General features: G+C 40.7%; 2 protein-coding genes and 1 non-coding gene across 4 annotated transcripts; 2 read left to right on the plus strand and 1 right to left on the minus strand.

Annotated features, from left to right (window-relative positions):
• The first annotated feature begins 96 nt into the window (after positions 1-96).
• nudt7 (nudix (nucleoside diphosphate linked moiety X)-type motif 7) lies at positions 97-1,991 on the plus strand. Of its 2 annotated transcripts, XM_076270623.1 has the most exons (4): positions 100-370; positions 540-696; positions 899-1,057; positions 1,555-1,991. In XM_076270623.1, the coding sequence occupies exons 2-4, from the start codon at positions 541-543 to the stop codon at positions 1,903-1,905; spliced, it is 666 nt and encodes a 221-aa protein (XP_076126738.1). In that variant the 5' UTR covers positions 100-370; position 540; the 3' UTR covers positions 1,906-1,991. The 2 variants fall into 2 exon arrangements, with proteins under 2 accessions (XP_076126745.1, XP_076126738.1); XM_076270630.1 differs by lacking the exon at positions 540-696 and having other exon boundaries at positions 97-370.
• A 517-nt stretch (positions 1,992-2,508) lies between these two features.
• trnat-agu (transfer RNA threonine (anticodon AGU)) lies at positions 2,509-2,582 on the plus strand. Its single transcript has one exon. It is a non-coding gene; the product is annotated as a tRNA-Thr (tRNA).
• A 141-nt stretch (positions 2,583-2,723) lies between these two features.
• slc7a10b (solute carrier family 7 member 10b) lies at positions 2,724-15,214 on the minus strand. Its single transcript, XM_076270656.1, has 11 exons — positions 15,061-15,214; positions 11,827-12,031; positions 11,214-11,365; positions 8,565-8,690; positions 8,175-8,328; positions 7,460-7,583; positions 6,991-7,094; positions 6,626-6,722; positions 5,877-6,026; positions 5,165-5,342; positions 2,724-4,888 (listed from the first exon to the last, which is right to left on the minus strand). Exons 1-11 carry the CDS (start codon positions 15,212-15,214, stop codon positions 4,755-4,757), a joined length of 1,578 nt encoding a protein of 525 aa, XP_076126771.1. The 3' UTR covers positions 2,724-4,754.
• Between the last annotated feature and the right edge of the window lie 2,967 nt (positions 15,215-18,181).

The following is an 18,181-nucleotide window of genomic DNA, read 5'->3' on the forward strand; positions in this document are numbered from 1 at the left end:
CTTTCAGTTCAATGCCGCAAAGATGGGAAACATGAGATTGTTGTGCAAGTATAATGACGTTAGGACATACAGATAAAGTGCTGTCATTGTTAATATATAAATAAATATTTTCAGAACGATTCCCATGAGTTCCGCCCATTCATATTGTAATATTAAGGCCACTTTTTTCCTCCAAAATTAGAACATAGATTGTTAAAGCCATTTAAACTTCCGGGTTTTCCCGAGGCGCGTCCGACAGATAGGTGCCAGCAGTCAACTACCCATCTGTCCTTTGTCATCGGTCATTTTGTGATTTGCTAGATCAAGGAAAATATACATGTAATGCCAAACGAGACGTGACACCGGGGTGCAACTGTAATAAATAATGAAGGTATGTCTCCCACTGTTTGTTACACGTCTGCTATTTCATCTGTTGTGCTAATGCTAGTATCTCGAGTCGTCAGCAAAACATTGCTATGCCTGGTTAGTCTTGTTATGCTCAACCAAATACGACGAGTGTTTTTGCGGTATTTTCAAAACACGTACTTTGTCTCTCTTAGGATGGACATTAAAGAAACAGTCAAGATCGCTCTGAAGAAGTACGACGTTGGGGACGTGTTTTCCTATTTGCCAGTCATGCAAAAAGCCTCAGTACTTATTCCAGTGTTCGTAAGAGGAGGGGAGCTACACGTATTGATGACTTTACGTTCACCTCATGTCAGTAGGCCTATTATTTAATGTCACTGTTGTTCTGTAGTATACTTTTCTAAATTAAACAGAGACCAGACCTGAACCACAATCTAAATGTTTTGGACTTGACAATACGTCATTTAAACCCCATAAGTGTTGGCCCTTGCGAAGTAGGCTACATTTCCACATAGAATACAAATAACTAACATTTTTATAAATGTTTTTGCAGCTCAAAAGCAATGCTGGAGAAGTGTGTTTTCCGGGTGGAAAGTCTGACCCTGAGGATCAAGATGAGGTGGACACAGCCTTGAGGGAAGCTAAAGAGGAAATAGGCCTTCCTCCTGAACAGGTGCAGGTGGTCTGTAAACTCTTCCCTATCATTAACAAGGTACATCATTTCCACTTGGCTTGTTGTGTTTTAATCAATCAATCAATGAGTCAATGAATAATTATACAGCAACTTTTGTGTGGAGTAGCAATGTAAAGTGCTTGACTATAATGCACCAATGTATGATATCATACAAAAGAAAGAACAATAATATGTTCACTGATGCGTTATCAATTGCAGTTTTCTTAAAGAAACCACACACAAACCAAGTATGTGGCATGTATCGTATGATTAGAAGTTTCTAGGCTTAGTATATAGCTTATGTTGTATTATGTTTTTTTTTTTTTTAAAAAGATTCACAATTATGATGCTTTTGGGAAGGCTTTCGCTGTATTTCATTAGGCTCTTTGTCTTTCTGTGTTAATGAAAAGAAGTCATCTTTGGACGTCCTTACAAATTACATATTTTTTCCAACAAAAAGGAAGCTATATACTAAGTAGTTCTCAAACACTGTCAATGTTTACATATGTCTTACATATTTTCCCTTACTGAAATAGCGCGGCCTTTTGGTAACACCAGTGGTGGGCTTCATTGAGGAGTCATTTGTGGCCCAGGCAAACCCAGCTGAAGTGAGTGAGGTGTTCACTGTGCCTCTGGACTTCTTCAGACAGAAGGCAGCGCACTCTGTTTACCCTGTTCCCAGGATCCCGGAACCTCTCCACAGCTTCTTCTACTCAGACCCCAGCTCAGGGAAGCAGCAACACATCTGGGGACTCACAGCAATGCTGGCCATCCTTGTGGCTGTACTGGCCACTCAGAAGATGCCTGAGTTCAATGTTGGTTTCGACCTGGATAATCCGTTAGCATTTTTCCAACACAACATTGATTTGCGGATAAGCAAACTCTGATAGTCATTCTGAGATGTCTGTATCATGTCTACCAATATGTTATTTGTACAGCCTTAGTAAATAAAACAACTATACTTTTTACAGAACATATCCCTGTATTTTGGGGTTTTGTGATGTTTTCAACTATGCAAATGTTTTCAAATGAGAAGCTGGCCTCTGACCAATTCCAACGTCAACCAATAGAGGTCAGTAATGCATTTGACAGCGAGATACGATTGAAGTATTGCATACTGAGCCTGTGTAAGTTTCTTAACGTATTTTAAAGAATTTGTCATTTGTGTCTGTAACTTATAAATTAATACATGCAGAAAGTTATATTTTAGTGCACAATGAACTGATTAGGGGTTCCTCAGCCGCGGATAAGATTGGGTTCGTAGCAATAACCGAGCCTGCTGTATCAAATGCGTTCGAAAGAGGTCTGAACAAAATCATCAGGATGGAACAGGAACAGGATCATGCTGAATTTTTTGCAAAATACAGGATCATGCTGAATTTTTTGGTAGCACCACAATCGATTATATTTTGTAAAATGATGTTGAAAATACATCATAAGGTTAGAAAATGCCGTGTGAAAATTACATTTTTCTCCTCTCGAACGTCAGCGGCGCCGTGGCTTAGTTGGTTAAAGCGCCTGTCTAGTAAACAGGAGATCCTGGGTTCGAATCCCAGCGGTGCCTTTTCCCTTTCCGGGAGAACAAATAACAGATTGGCAAATCTGTTACGTGCTTTTGACATTTACAATACAAATAATACACAGCCATTACCACAAAATTTGAAACTGCTGTGTTTATTGTGCTCTAATTGTTATTCCTGTCCTCAGTGAAAAAATATAAACTTGTTAGAGTTGCCTAACCTAGTTAAACACGTCCTTTGAGAGTGTTTGCAATACAATAATTTATAATGCAAAGTTTATTTAACCACATACACTGATTCTTGAAAATCTGCATAGGAGAAATACACACGCTCACCACATCAATGCCACAGCACTTTTTGAGGCATTCACTAACAAGTGTCTGAGAATTGTTTTTATTGTATAGAGGCCTACCACGATTTCACATTGGCAGAATGTGTCTGTTGAATAATCATTTGTCAATATGTCTCCTTGCATTAGGACACAGATACTGTTTCTTTTTAATAACGATTGAATTGCACAATATAGCCTACAGTGGCCTCCACATTTATTGGTACCCCATAAAGATTAGTAGGCCTATTGAAAACAATGAGGACAAAATCAGCCTTGAAGGAAAGCGAATTTGAACAAAATAACATGTGCCACAATTATGGGCATCCCTAGATAATCATATAAATAAAATGTAACTGATTTTCTCCCATTTACATTTTAACTTTTTTAAGGCAATCAGAATGCATTTTAACCGCCAAGCAGTAATCCATGATTTTGTTTCATTAAGGTACAAAAATAAAGTCACACCAAGGTCAAACATCCTTCTTCAACATACAAAGAGAATTCAATTAAGGGGAAGTATTGACCTTGCTAGTCAGGAAATGAGTATGTAAAACACTTGCCTGAAAATTATTTACAGTTAAAGCAATAAAATGGTTAGAAACTTGCCTGGAAAAGAACCCATGACTGGGTTTCTTGAGGATTTTTTTCTTCTCAGAATAAATTTGCTTCCACTCCAAGTTGTATTTTGAGACTAAGACAGAACACCAACAGATGATTTTTTGATACCAATTTTTACTCGTCTTTACCATGCTGCCAATAAATGTGGAGGTGCTGTATAGATATAGATATATACAAAAGAAACAAACTTTTGTAAAATAAAGTATTGTTTCGTAACAATAAGAACATGTGGTTTGCAACATTAGTAATTGCGACAGTGCTCCATGTGTAATCTGCAGCAGAGAGATTCAATAACTCCTGGCACAGCAGAAATGAATGGTCAAATTTGGTAAAAAAGAAAAAGAAAGAAAAAATGTGATAAATACATAATATACACTAATCTAATGATTCTTCTACATGAGCCAATTTAGATTACATTATTAGAAATAAAAAAGTAATTGTGCTTAAATGTATCACCTGATTCTGGACATATAAGATGTGTTTGTACAACAGGAAAATGGTAAAACAATTTGACACAAATTACACATAAATAGTTACCATATGTTAGATAAAAGCATTAAAAGTGCAACAATGAAGGTGGCATTCATAACATTTCCAAGTGTTAAGTAGTTTGAGTGGGTTAAGCAGTGTTTATGCCATTCCTTGGCAGGTATTGTAGAGAACAGCTGCCCCATGTTTTACATGGTAAGGAAGTGAATGAGTAGACTTCATATTATGCCTGTATTTTTTATGTTCACAGTGAACACTGGGCAGGTTACACTTAATAAGGCACAGTAAGTCATTATTTGTCAAAATCAATAAAGGTGGGGAGGCTGAAAAGCAGGGGACACATCTAGAAAACACTGAAAAAGGTGTTAACCATAAACCAAAACTATGTATTGTTGGCCAGGGTGAAGCGAGAAAAAAGATGAATGCATGTCATGTTATGCTTCCAAAATGTTTCTATTAGGTCTTCCTGGATGAGGATGTGAAGGGCTAAAGTCTTGCACATTGGTGGCATAAAATTAAGTGTGCATGTATTTATCCTTTTTTTCTTGGGAACAGATACCTACACATCATCAATGTGATTGCTTGGCTAGAATCTCATATCAGGGTACAAAAATAGTGAAGTGCTATGTTTGCCCCTAGGTCCAAACTTAACGTGTGCTTGTGCAATTCAGAAGAGATTTATTATATAAACTGGGGTACAAGTGTATATGGTTTTACGTTTGAAACAGATACATATAAAAAAAAAAAAACATAAAGAAAGTGTCCAAAATGAAAAACCTTAAAAAGTCCCAGAGGCATTGCTTGTAGCAGAGGATTTGTCTGTCCAGTCAGTGGGAGTTGTTGCAATATCAATAGGGTCAAATTGTGGGAAGACCACAAAAAACAACTTCTGTCCCAGGTAGGTGGTCCATTCTGTTAGAATGCATGGTTAGGGTTGTGGTTACTTAGCATACACTTTGATCTACGAAAAGCAACGATCATAACAATAATACATAGTACATAATCACAATAATAATAAACATTAACAGCAAACAATACATTACCATTGCAAATGCCTCAATTACAATTAAATTAAAAAGTAGTACAACAAATGTAAGAGGAATTTACATTGTGTTTATACCACTACAAGTGTTTATACTACTTCATAAGCATGAAAGATATCAACTTAAACCAATGATATTGACTCACCAATGAAATCATAGATACACTTGGGCTTTTCTTTCCAGTGGACCCCCAGGAAGTAGACAGGCACTCCAGTGAGCATGATGACCAGGCCCACACCACACACTATGGGCTCCGAGTGAAGGCTGAACCCCAGCAGGAGGGCCCAGAACAGCAGGTACGTGATTGGAACAATCAGGTTTACCTTTGGGGAACAACACACAGGTGAAATGGCTCCCATGGGTCAAAAGTGGGTAGTAAAACATTGAACTGTGCCCCTGAAAATAATTTGTTTTATATTACTGCGCTACCATAACTTGATACAAAAGTTAAAGTAACTGTGTCTCGACGTTGCTTGACAACCATTCAGATAGAGGAAATATATTTCTTGCCGGAAGAATGATTATCAATTGATAAATTGTTACATTTCCCGTTACTGTGCCTTTACTTTATGAAAGGTATTTATAGCAACAGTTGTAGAAAGGCAATAAGCCACTCAAGTCTGTCGGTTACACTTTACAACAGCTAAGGGGGGTTTTAGGAACTCCGCTAGTGCGTCGTCCCTAACAACGCCCCTTAGCTGTTGTAGAATCAGTGTAACCTACGGCCTCTCGGGGCTTATTGCTTAAGTATAACACATCATGGCATGGATGCGCATTACTGCAAGATATTTCATTACCACATTAATTAACTGGTTACTTAATCTCTTCCCTGGTAGATACAGGGTGGCATTAGATACCTTGATGGGCCTAAAGAGGTTTGGCTTTTTCCATCTGTAGTACAGAAGACCAGCAATGGTGACCCCATAAGAGAGGTAGTTAATAAAAGACACATAGTTGATCAGGTTATGAGTCTCCCCGATGCACAAGATGACAATTGAGGCTGTGCACTGTAAAACAAGAACACAAACAGAATGGGAAAATAACAGCATGTGAAAGTGAAGGAGAGAATTATCAAATTAACTTTCTAAGGATGATCAGTAAAGGCTTTTTATTTTTATACAGGAGTGCCTCAATTCTTGTGTTTCTTCTTTGACGACTTAGAGACCCATTTTGATGAGCACCCTGTATTTTTAATGCAACAAACATTTTGGACCCAGGGAATCGTTCCCCTTTCTTTTTTTCCTTTCACCCGAATGGTATGGTACGTGTGCTTAGTAGTTGTAGTAGTGTGCACATCCACACCGGTGAGGTGCAGGGCAAATGGAACTAGAACTCAAAAAGGATGAAATGCCTGCACTCTGCTAAAAATTCCCATACATTTATTATGTGCTGCAACGTTTCGACCCGGCTGGGTCTTCCTCAGGCAAATGCTTTTGCTTGTGGAACGTTTCGACCCGGCTGGGTCTTCTTCAGGCAAATGCTTTTGCCTGAGGAAGACCCAGCCGGGTCGAAACATTGCAGCACATAATAAATGTATGGGAGTTTTTAGCAGAGTGCGGCCATTTCATGGTACGTGTACTGGCCATATGAAGTCTGAGTGACTCACAGAGACTAGGAGGGCTGGGATGGGTGTGCAGCTCCTGAAATGGATCATGGCCAGTAGACTGGGCAGGTGTCCCTCTCTTGCACCTGAGAAACACAGCCTTTGTGCATAGATCACAAACATGTCAGACAACAAAACAGGTATGCCTCCATTGAAAACATTTGATGAGATCACATGCAAAACAGCAAATGAAAAACATTGTCAATAAGCAGACATTTTTTCTTCTGTAATCAAATTTAGAGGAAAAGTAGAAAATAGAGGAACATTATTCACAATAACTATACATGCAGTGGAGTTAGAACCAGATATGAGTCAGAAACATAGGATATGTGTGCCACATGCCCATGCCAATCGTTCCAGTGACACACCTGGAGGAGGTGAAGAGGTAGCCGTTGATGCCCCCAAATGTGGACAGAGCCACAGAGATGGGCATGATCGTGGAGAACATGCCCAGGAGCTTCTCCCCGAAAGTCTGCCAGAGAAAGCACACCTACGTCATCCTGGCCTATGTCACAAAACTACAATTGTATTGTAATTGGTGACGTTTACAGTGAAATCAGTTAGGACTAGGACAACTTAATTTCAGAATATAAAATTGTACACAAGTAAAACAGCTTCAAGGTGTCATTATTCATGCTCCATGTCTTACCATTAATTAAAACTACAGAGAGTAAAAACAAAATAAAAATCAAGTGCAAAATGGCAACTCAAAGCTCTGTTGTCATTCACAGCTTAAAACAGCTATTTTTTTCATGGTGATGTAGGATGGTGTGAGATGTTGACCGGGCCCCTTCATTAATCCCACACTAGCAGAGGGGCGAGATGCTCTGTACTCACGACAGCCACAGCATTGGATGCCAGCAGCTCCTCGGGGGACATGGAGGAGAAGTAGGCGATGTTGGTGAGTGTGTAAACAAAGGTCACCAGTGGAATGGAGATGTAAATGGCACGGGGAAGGTTCCTGATGAGGTAATCAATCGATAAGCATCATATGGAGGTCGCCGGACAGAGAGAGAGCCGAACTCGCACTGCATGTAGGGCTCTGCTGTGACTACTGACAACAGCTTTCTAGTGTGCTGACAGACTTAATTCATTCATTTTTTAGCAGACACTTCCAAAGCCAAAGCGACTTATATATGTCAATTATATAATACTTCCACAGCAGCCACTCACAAAGAGCCTCTTACAAAGTATGTGGCTCTAGATGTTTGTTGTGTATAAAAGTGGTACAAAAGCAGTCATTAAATATTAAGCCCATGCAAAATGATTATTTGCCATAATCTAAAGCAGAGTATTTTGTTTTTTAATGCCAACATTATGGTAATGACATACCAAACATTACATTACATGCATTATGTTTATTTCAGGGGAAAGGACAATGAATAAATGAGCTGAACTGAAATCAGAGATCATCCAGCCACCTCAAGCATGAGATATTTGCTTCATTTATGACCCACACAGGCAAGTGGCCTATTGCTGAGGCAAATGCTGAATCACTAAACCAGTCTGAGCTTTCAGCTGACCTGTGTACTGATTCAAACCCTGTTCTCACCTGCGTGGTTCCACCACTTCCTCAGTCACATAGTTAAGGAAGTTCCACCCACTGAAGGCAAAGGAGGCCTGGAGGAAAGCCAGGGCGATCTCCCCCACTGTCGGACTCTTGAAAAATTCAAAGGCCACATGTGGAGTTAAGCCCTCATAGTTGCCTGAGTAAAAACCAAAAGGGAAAACACAGCAATCATGAACAACACTGCGAACTGCGGAGCCAAGTGCATTTATTCATTTAATCATTTATTTAGGCTTCTTCCAATAAACAAACATGGCAAAGGTGAGTGGGTCAATATATTAAAAGGGAAGCCAGTAAAGCAAGTGCATTTATCAACCTAGGCCTCTTCAATTCAATACCATGGAACAGAAGAGTATGGCAGGTGATCAAACTGACCTTTACAGATCTGCACCAGCCCTACCACAATGATGAGGCCCAGAGCCATCAGCTTGCCCACTGTGAAGATGTCCTGAATACGGGTGGCCATACGCACACTGAAGCAGTTGACCCAAGTGAGGAACACTGACAAATACACACACACACACACACACACACACACACACACACACACACACACACAGGTCATGTCTACCAATACAAACATCAACATTGAACACATACGAATGTTTAAGACCAATACATAAGGGCCGTAAAAAAATACATCCAATGTATTCAAAAAGCCTTCAAACAGCTTGTTGACACTTTTCTTGGTCATAACTGTTAAACAACAGTTTTAGTACAGCGGCTAAGGCCAGATTTTTACCAGAATGGTTCAGTTTTTGCAGCCCCCTAGTGGCCGCTATCTTGACTTCAAATATGGCCATCAAAATATGCCATTTTTTCTAAATTTATAATGCTATGCTGCTTTTAACACATATTATGATGTGCCTATAGCCATCTTTCAGCATTATGAAATACATAATGTGACAATCATGCATGATTAAAATGGCAGGCATGTTGGATTTTAAGGAAGTAGCCATAAATTCTGACACTACCTTTAAACAATGAGTCAAAAACTGTGGTGCATTTAGGCTATGTATGAAGTTTCGACTGTGTGGCTAAACCCTGCACGTGCCTGGGCTCAATCCTTCTAATTTTTCCCCTTAGAGGCTGGCATGCTAGCAAGGAGGCTAAAATCCATGGATGCTAGTGTATGTCAAGTCTTATAGAATCATATGCTGCCCTTTTGGGAAATTAGCTATTTTGCCTTCTATCCTAGAGTTAGATAAATTAGTACATACCCTTTTCTTCTCTGTGTGTGCAATTACCCAGTCCAACACATCCCACTGTTAGCCTAACTCAGTGGAAGTGGGTGGGGCAAACTAGCATATGCTAAAGTTTAAGGCATATAGTGATCATGTGAAAAGATCAATTTTGTTTCTAAACTAAAACCTGATAGAGGAAATACATGGCTTGTGTCGCTAAAATCTCTGAGTTCCACCGTTGTTTGTCCAGTGTGCCAAGTCACATTGGCACAGCGACTCAAAAACGTGAGAAGTTGTTGTTGGGGAACACCACTGGTGGGCCCTGAATCTTATGAGCGATCTAACTAAGAATGTAGTAACGGCCGGTTATAGAATTGGTGTCTTTGGTTTGTATCAAGCCATCTGTCACTGTCACAAGTTCACCCTCCCCCTTGCTCCCTCCCACTGTCTCACCCCCCCCCCCCTCTCCGTGGTGCGTTGAAATACTGTAGAGGCGGCCTCCTTCGGCCTGCGCTGACAAACGGCTTCCGACCACAGCAGAACAAAGACAAAACAGATGAGCATGTCCCTGAAGAGGCAGGCTGCTTCCCACTCTCCCCCGACTCCTGTCCTCTGGTTGTTTTGTTGTGGCCAACAGCTCCGAGAACAAGTGTGAATAATGAGCTCTAATGCGGCAATCACACGCTAGGCCCAGACATCTCTTTTCAAAGGGCCACCATATAGTGAAGTGCTTTTTGGCCTCCTGGTGGGCTTTCTGTCTGCCAGTGCCCTTGCCATACTTCACATGCAGACGCATGACGTAATGCTATGGGGCACTCCCAACACTCACACTCCAGAGCCCAGTATGGCAATAACGGAGGAACCGTTTCCAGATGACTTCAGGCTGACTTCACAGAGTGGTCAGTTTATGATACTGACTTATCACCAGGGCATATTAATAACTACATAGGACATACTAATAACATACTAGTACAGTAGGACATACTAATTCTTGAAGTACTGATGGACTGGAGTGGTAGGAAGAAGACATTAAGGACATCTCATTGTAACAGAGTTAAAAATGCAGCCTGGTATTATTGTGTGTGATTTTCACCATAATTAAGCAGCCTTATTGGTGTTTTGGAGCCACCTTTGGAACTGCGATGTCCTTATGTGTTGCTGTAACTAATCAGAAGTGGTATGCTTGACATTGCATGCTGCATTTTTGGGTTTCTTTGATCTGACGGACTAAACCTGTGAAAAGATACGTTTTGTCTAGTCCCTTGACTGCCTGATCACTGCTACACACGTGAACACTGGCAAAGAAGAGTGAGACAAACGTAATGCTCTGTGACATCCAACAGGGAATCCCAGTGCATCATCTATATTTCAGCATGGCGGGCTTGAGTTTGCTTCTTCACTTACAGTCACATTATATTATGGGATGATGGCACGACAACAGTTCACCTCAGACACCACCGACACACTGGCAGGTCTGGCCTTTCACATGTCTCCAACATCAAGAGATTTTAATTGATGTCCATTTAAAGCAATACACCATAGCTCTTGTACCTTAACATAATGGCTTCAACCCCATTTTGATGCCACACTGACTTACAATGAGAAGAATAGAGTTTCTGACACTATTACACGTACGTTGTTGTCATGGGTAGGAGGATGAGCCTTTTCGTCGGTTTAAGACTAATTTGGTACCCATTTAGCGCTAAATGGGTATCTAGTACATTACAAAATGAACAAAAAGGGGGAATTCCTACATCATGTTACTTTAAAAATCTCTTCAGATATTACATAATGATGAAGTGGAACGTGTATGTCGCTGTACAAGGCTGGACCTACTTACGTATACAGGTGGTGGAGAGCATCCGTGTGGCAACGTAGGGGGGGACACACTCAGGGAAGACAGGCTGCAGCACATAGTTGGAGAAGGTGAGGGCGATGACTGCCAGTGTGGTGGGGTACATGATGAGCACAGCACTCCACAGCAGCAGAAACCTACAACAGGACCAGAGGGAGGGCAGAGGAAGAGCAGAACAATACAAAAATGAAGAAATATGCACATAGACCTGCTCAAGGATACCCGCTGCACTGCGTGTCCTCAGTCTTTCCCTGATCGTATCTTGATTGAGCTCATCAATGGCACATGTAATAAGCTGATTAGTTACAGTTATAATGCATTTTATTGACTGATTACCTGATTTAGCTTACATAGAACATATCACTTTGAGTTAGGGAATATGGATGGAGACTGATTTCATTTAGTGACTGAAAAGGAGACAAAACTTTGTGATTAGGTCTTGGTAGTTGGACTCATGTTGAGTTGAGTTGTAGTGAAATATCTGATATCAGCAGTGCTTTTTGGCTTCCTGTTGGACTTTCCGTCTGCCAGTGCCCTCGCCATACTTCAAATCTAGACACATGACGTACTGTAATGCATGAGATTTCAGCTCACTTACCCAATCAGACCTCCAAAGATCTCTGTGACGTAGGAGTAGTCCCCCCCAGACTTGGGGATGGTGACCCCCAACTCAGCATAGCACAGAGACCCAAGGGCCGCGATGCCCCCTCCTGAGACCCACACCAGCAACGCCAGACCCACTGACCCCGAGTGTTCTAGAACACCCTTTGGCGAGATGAAAATTCCCGAGCCAATGATGTTTCCTGTAGGAGGGGAAAAGTTCAAATATACATTAATCAGCAAAAGAAGACACATGTAACTCCTGTAAGTTGCTCTTTACTGGCTTCATAGCAGACAGAATTAAATTCAAACCCTTCACTCCTACAGGACACTTAATAATGGACCTTGTTAATGTTATCGTAATTCTATGATCCAGGTTTTACACCAGGTTTACTGCGGTCCTCTAATAAGTGTCTGCTGTGCTAGCCTTCCATCCATACTAAGTGGCTACAGTCAAAAACTCTTTTTGTCTGAACTTCCTCGTTGGTGGCATGATTTACCTAATGCTCTTTCTTTGTTCTAGGCTAGCAAAAAGGTTTAGCCTAGAAATCTAGACGCACCCTAGCGGCAGCAAATTAATTTGCTCAGCCTGTGCGTCTAGTAGCAAACCATAGGGATTTGTATTGGCTGACGCCGTGGACGTCATCCAATCACAGCGCTCTATTTTGTTAGAGAGTCTTAAGGCGGGCTTAACAGGATGACGACAGTCCTGCGACGGTGAACAACAAGGAAGGTGGCTATGGCGAACGAAGAGCGGTTGTTTGAATCGGCGTTGGCGTCAACTTTGGAGGAGTTGGACTTGTGCTTTTCTTTGAAAGTTGAGTAACACAATGCACTTAAGTCATTCCTTTCGAAGAAGGATGTATTTGCCGTTTTGCCGACCGGATACGTCCTCCTGCTCTTTGTTCTGATTGGTCGTAGCGCTGGCCTATTGCATGCCTAGGCAGTTTGAAAGACAATTCTCTGTCCGCCCCTTGGATTAAGCGAGGTGAATGGGTCGATTCCAGACTAATACATTTCAATGATATAGGATGGCCCGCCAGGCTAAAAAAGGTTGGGATTTTCAAAAAACATTAAATTAATGGTTGTTATTATTTAAATTATTTATTTGCTATTGTCATAATTCTGTTAAACTTATTTAGTCTATTACTATTATTAGATTTGTTTTATGTAGGCTATATGACTACTTTGACTACTGTTCATATTTGATGATAATGTGTATTGTTATTGTTGTACGTTGCTTTGGACAAAAGCCTCTGACAAGAACCATTTATATCAGTTAATTAGATGGTTAAAGTAAGCCACAATAAGCTAGAAAAACAGCTATTTTGTAATTTATTGTTTGTGACTTGCTTATTAGAAATCAGACGGACAGTAAAACATGTAGACATGATGGAAGACCCCTAAATAGATTATAAAAACACTTGATCAACTGTCTTAATACTTGAAAATGATTGCAAATGTAGATACTGTGACAAAATCAATGCCTGTGGAACTGATCTGGATGCTGCGACTAAAGTTTCAACATTGCCCAGCTGTACTAATAGCCGCAGGCCAATTATTTTGCATGTGTGCAGCGCATCTAGACAGGAGGTAGTGGCCTCCCACAGTGGTCTAGTAAAGGCTGGCCTGAAATGTTGACACTGCTTAGACAGTATCATACAGTCATTTTTTTGTCAGCAGAGAATGATTTCAGATTTAGTAAATAGAACACATAGTACTGGCATGCTGAATGTGTCTGTGACTTGAACAGCAGCTGGCCTGCAATAACCTTGCAGTTACCTTAATTTCCCTGCCTGAAGACTGAAGAGAAACAATTGCCAGGACATCAAGCATAATGAAAACAGAAATAATAACAGTAAAAAAAAAGTATGACAAATGTATTCTATGATGAATCTAAGAATACTGCACAGTATACTGCACAGCATGTGTTTATGTGTCCCTGTCACTCCTCTACCAGTACTCTCGTTATGAAATAAACAGACATCAACAAAACAGAAAGCTGCTCAAATGTTAAAGCAATTTATCATTAATAAATATACAGTATGGGCACGATAAAATGAGACTCCATCAAGAGTCAACATGCATTGCAATGCACACTGACCAACATCGGCATCACTTAGCATCAAATCCAGCAGCACCTGGTCAGCTCTGACCTCTGACCTGGGCTCCTGTGCTCTGTGTCTGCCACGAGACCAACTCCAGAAAACTCTAGAGCGTTGGGAACAGGGGAGTGGAACAGCCCATCACGTTTAAAGCCCAGGCTGGTGCTGAACACGGCAGCCAAGTGGCAGCAAGCAGCATTACATAACAGGAGGATAAATCATTTACGCCTGCCTGTTGAGAAGCCGCACAGCCACCAGGCACCAGCAGATTTAAACACTCCCATTGTTACAATACTTCTGCTTCATCCTCACAGGCACGCTGGGATAGTCAGACGTTGTAATCAGGGAGTCGCTCACAGTTTGTAGCTGCTTACATGATCAAGTTTTGCAGACATGATGATAGATGCTGAGAGAGAGAGAGGGGAAGAGCGGTGAAGGAAGATGGAGGGACCTTGTCTGGGTTAGGCTGATGAGTGCCCCACACAGTTGGTGGTCTCCCTCTTCCTCTTTGAGCATCAGCATTCTAAGTGCATTTCAGTACTGTGAAGTCTGGTCCCAGTGGAGGTGTTAAAGCACTGGACTCGGGACATATGCAAGGGGGAGTCTCAGAACAGAAGTCCTCTGCAGTCACACATGATGGCAAGTGCCACTGAGAAGGAGACCATGGCTGCTTCAGATGCTGGAGCACTTGCTGTTAATGCATGCTTGCTCAGACTGCTTTTAAAATGCATTTTCTTCCAGCATGAGTCAGATGTCAGTGCTCTTGAATCGAGTTTAATTGGGTAAAATACATTTACTAATTTGTCTCATGACAAAACACAATGCAATAATAGAAATTACAGTAAGTGCTACAGGCTACAGATAAACATATTTTCAGTGCATCAGGTTGCAAAATTGACCTGATCTGTTTGTTAGTCGCGGAGAAAACAATTAGTATGAAGTTCGGTGTAGTTTGGATTTTTTTATGTGTATTGCTGAGTTTCTTCTTGCTCCATGCAGTACCAAAGTAATCAGCTGTATCCAAAACAATTAAACGTGTAGCAAAATCAACTTTATTCAGATGGTAACTTTAGCTAGGATGCCATTTAGTAGTATTGCATAATGCGACAGACCTGTCACAATCTTACCTATGATGATGGTGCAAGCACTGAGAAGTCCTATTTCTTTCTTGAGTGTCACTCGCTCGGGGATATCCTTGATTTTCTTCTCTTTCACCATTTTCTGTTGCGCCTCCGGCTCTCGGTTGGCACAGACACTTCTTTTCCGCTTTCCTCCATCCATTTCTGTGAGCACACGAAAAGCTTCAGATCCCTCTCTTGAACTCTCTTCAGTGCATTGATGCATTGTAAAAAGAATGCGCAGGCGCAAAGGATCCCCCACTGTCTAGGGTAGAATGCTAACGACCTCTCAAGGGAATCGCTCATATAGCCATTAAACTTTGCAAACTGATAGTTGTTCGAAAACACTTTTTTGGCTAGTTGAAATTTTTCTCGACTTTCGCCTGTTTTTTGGGCCGTCCGCTAAAGGAGAGACTTTGGTTAGATAGCCTGTCCAGCAGTGCATTGCGCATCTGAAGTAGGAGCATCACTGCCACTCTCGAAGTTTTTTCATTCGTTGACGTGCACCACGCACATAAACCCTTTTCCCTGTGACTTGGCATCGTACATTTAAGAGTGGACTGTAAATAATAATAATAATAATAATAATAATAACAACATTATTATTATTATAATGTTATTATATTAGTATTATTATTATTATTATAAACACAAAATCTAGTCTCATCTACAATTATTATATTATTATTATTATTATTATTATTATTATTATTATAAACACAACATCTAGTCAACATCTATTGAGCACAAAAAGGTGTGGCAATTATGGCAGATGACCATTTATTAGTCATTTTAGACAATTGTTAGTGTCCCAATTGTCACCCCAGCAAACATTCTGATTGACTGCATTATTTACTTTTCATCTTTTTAACATTTCATAAATGGCAAGACTGCGAAGACAGAGAGGTTGCAAGTCTGCTGCCTGCATAAGCCATCTTATTCTTCCTATCTTTCATCATCAGAATCATGACATTGATCTTATAAGCCAATTTCCTTGTGCTGTTGTTCATGGTGATGTTTCTTTTTTACTTTTGCATACAACACAGTTAATCATTTTAGATTTAGATAGACTAAGGTTGTTCAAATAAATATGGTTTGACTGAAGGCCCTATTTTAACATGCTACTCACTCAAGCTATGTGTTTTAGGAGTTGAAACCTTTTTATCTCATTCATCCATGTATTACAAGTTTAAAGCCTTCTCTCACAAACTCTCGTTCCACTCCCTCTTTTCCATACATACACAGCTCTAAAGTTAGCCTCAGTCTTGTTAAATTGATGCGATACCTCCTAGTGGTAGAGACTACTCCAGCTCCAACACAAGGGCAAGCAAAGAGCACGGAGGCCCCTGCGTCTGAGCGTGCACCCCGAACAGGGGCTTCTTCATGCCTCTCTTCGCCTCTAAAGGATCCCCAGAGCGGAATTTAGGAAGTCAAGTCGTGAATTTGTGCTGCGGCTTTTCTCTCGCTCTCTCCCCCCCTCTCACCAACAGCACAGAGTGCACAATAAGGGGGCCTGGATTCAACTGATCCCCCCCGTTAGAAGGCCAATAAAAAAGGAGCCCTGCTTTGTGAGTCGGCAGGAAGGCCCAAACACTGCCAGCAGTGTGCGGCCCTTAAAGGGAGAAGTCGAGCAGAAAACCAATACATCACAAGAGCCACGGAGGGAAGCAGAAGGGAGCAAAACTGAGATCTATGTGTGAATGAGGGCGAGAGAGAGGAATAATGAGACAGTCTTCATTTAAAGTGCTAAACCAAATCTATGAGGCCAAAACTGTTTAAAATGCACATAAATAGCCGGGTATCTCTGGGTTGGTTGGGCAAAGGCTTAGCTAGATAACAAAAGGTGAGACACGGCCATCATTGATAACAAAAAGAAAACGTGTTGGTGGTGTTTGGTTCTGGCTGGTAGTCTGATGACTGAACAAAGCAGTCTAGAATTTACTGCAGGAAGTAGATTCCTGAAAGCGTTTGAAAAGTAAAGGTTGCAAGTCCTTTCAATGTAGTTACACTGCCTATATTTCCTTGTTGGATTGTGTTACTCTGAACTCCTCAATGTTATCATTTTGACTAGGCTTCAGTTTAATGTCAATGGTCATGTATGTCCCATTTTCATATAAGGATGTATGTGACCTGAATGTAACCTAGTAACTTAGTATTCTGATCCCCACCGAGCATTAGTTCCGTTTTAAGTCATTCCACCCAGCTGATCCATGTAACAACTTATATTCTGATCTGCGGCTCCATCTTATGGCTATTAGTGAAGTTTCACTAACAACCTCACTCACAGAAATCCAGTTTCCCAAGCTCCAACTAATTTTGCTTTAAACAAAATAAATACCTTTAAATTAAAGGGTGTATTAACATAGGTTAGCCTTAAAAGTCTTTTCTATTATATATTTTTTGAGGAAAACAGTGTGTGTGTGTGGAGGGGTATGTTGGTGTGTGTGTGTGTGTGGGGTGTGTGTGTGTGTGGGGGGGGTTACCTACCTAACTAGCCGATTTGTTAGACAGGAAATCAAAAAATGGGACTGCTAAAAAATAGTCTGCTTGTTCTGTTCCCACTGTAACTGAGATTCAGTTTCTTAGATTTTACTTTAGATTACAAGTCTTTTTCTCTGGTTTTATTTCTAAAACTGAAATAACCCCATATAAACCAGTATAGTCATCAGTCATACCATTTTCTGGTCATCCATCAATGTGTGTGTATATGAGTGTATACAGTATGTACAATATCTCCCAAGGGGGTTGAAGGATCCTTGTCAAACTTTGCACAATTATTCACTGTAAAGGTTAGATGGACTGACAAGGTATGCAAGGCCATGTAGTCAAAGGTCCAGGTTGCATAGGGTCATACAATGCAAAACAGTGTGATGTCCCCTAATTGGCTTGAGAGATCTTCATTAAACCTTGCATACTAGTATATAACTACTAAAAGACTAGATGCACTGATTAGGCACTCATGGCAATTGAGTTTGTTTTCATTTTCACATGAAAATAGTTAAAAGCAGAAGTCATGGCTGTCAAAGCCTCGTCAAAATAATGGTTTTCTTTTGTCCTCACAGATTAAACATAAATGTAGTGATTGATTAATTGATTCATACTAGACCATTTTTGCACATACACTGTACAT

The sequence above is a fragment of the Alosa pseudoharengus genome, unplaced genomic scaffold, assembly GCF_046254945.1.
Source record: "Alosa pseudoharengus isolate Yale_2024_CS ecotype anadromous, Long Island Sound unplaced genomic scaffold, YU_APseudo_1.1 YU_APseudo_1.1_scf_10, whole genome shotgun sequence".
NCBI lineage: Eukaryota > Metazoa > Chordata > Actinopteri > Clupeiformes > Clupeidae > Alosa > Alosa pseudoharengus.

What these genes read in the sequence shown, in the direction of transcription:
- nudt7 (XM_076270623.1), top strand. Translation starts at nt 541, where the DNA reads ATGGACATTAAAGAAACAGTCAAGATCGCTCTGAAGAAGTACGACGTT. An exon ending in TGACTTTACGTTCACCTCAT is followed by an intron (nt 697 to 898) that starts GTCAGTAGGCCT and finishes ATGTTTTTGCAG; the next exon opens with CTCAAAAGCAATGCTGGAGA. An exon ending in TCTTCCCTATCATTAACAAG is followed by an intron (nt 1,058 to 1,554) that starts GTACATCATTTC and finishes TTACTGAAATAG; the next exon opens with CGCGGCCTTTTGGTAACACC.
- slc7a10b (XM_076270656.1), bottom strand. Translation starts at nt 15,214, where the DNA reads ATGGATGGAGGAAAGCGGAAAAGAAGTGTCTGTGCCAACCGAGAGCCG. An exon ending in TGCTTGCACCATCATCATAG is followed by an intron (nt 12,032 to 15,060) that starts GTAAGATTGTGA and finishes CCCCTCCTACAG; the next exon opens with GAAACATCATTGGCTCGGGA. An exon ending in TCCCAGCCCTCCTAGTCTCT is followed by an intron (nt 6,027 to 6,625) that starts GTGAGTCACTCA and finishes CTTGTTTTACAG; the next exon opens with TGCACAGCCTCAATTGTCAT.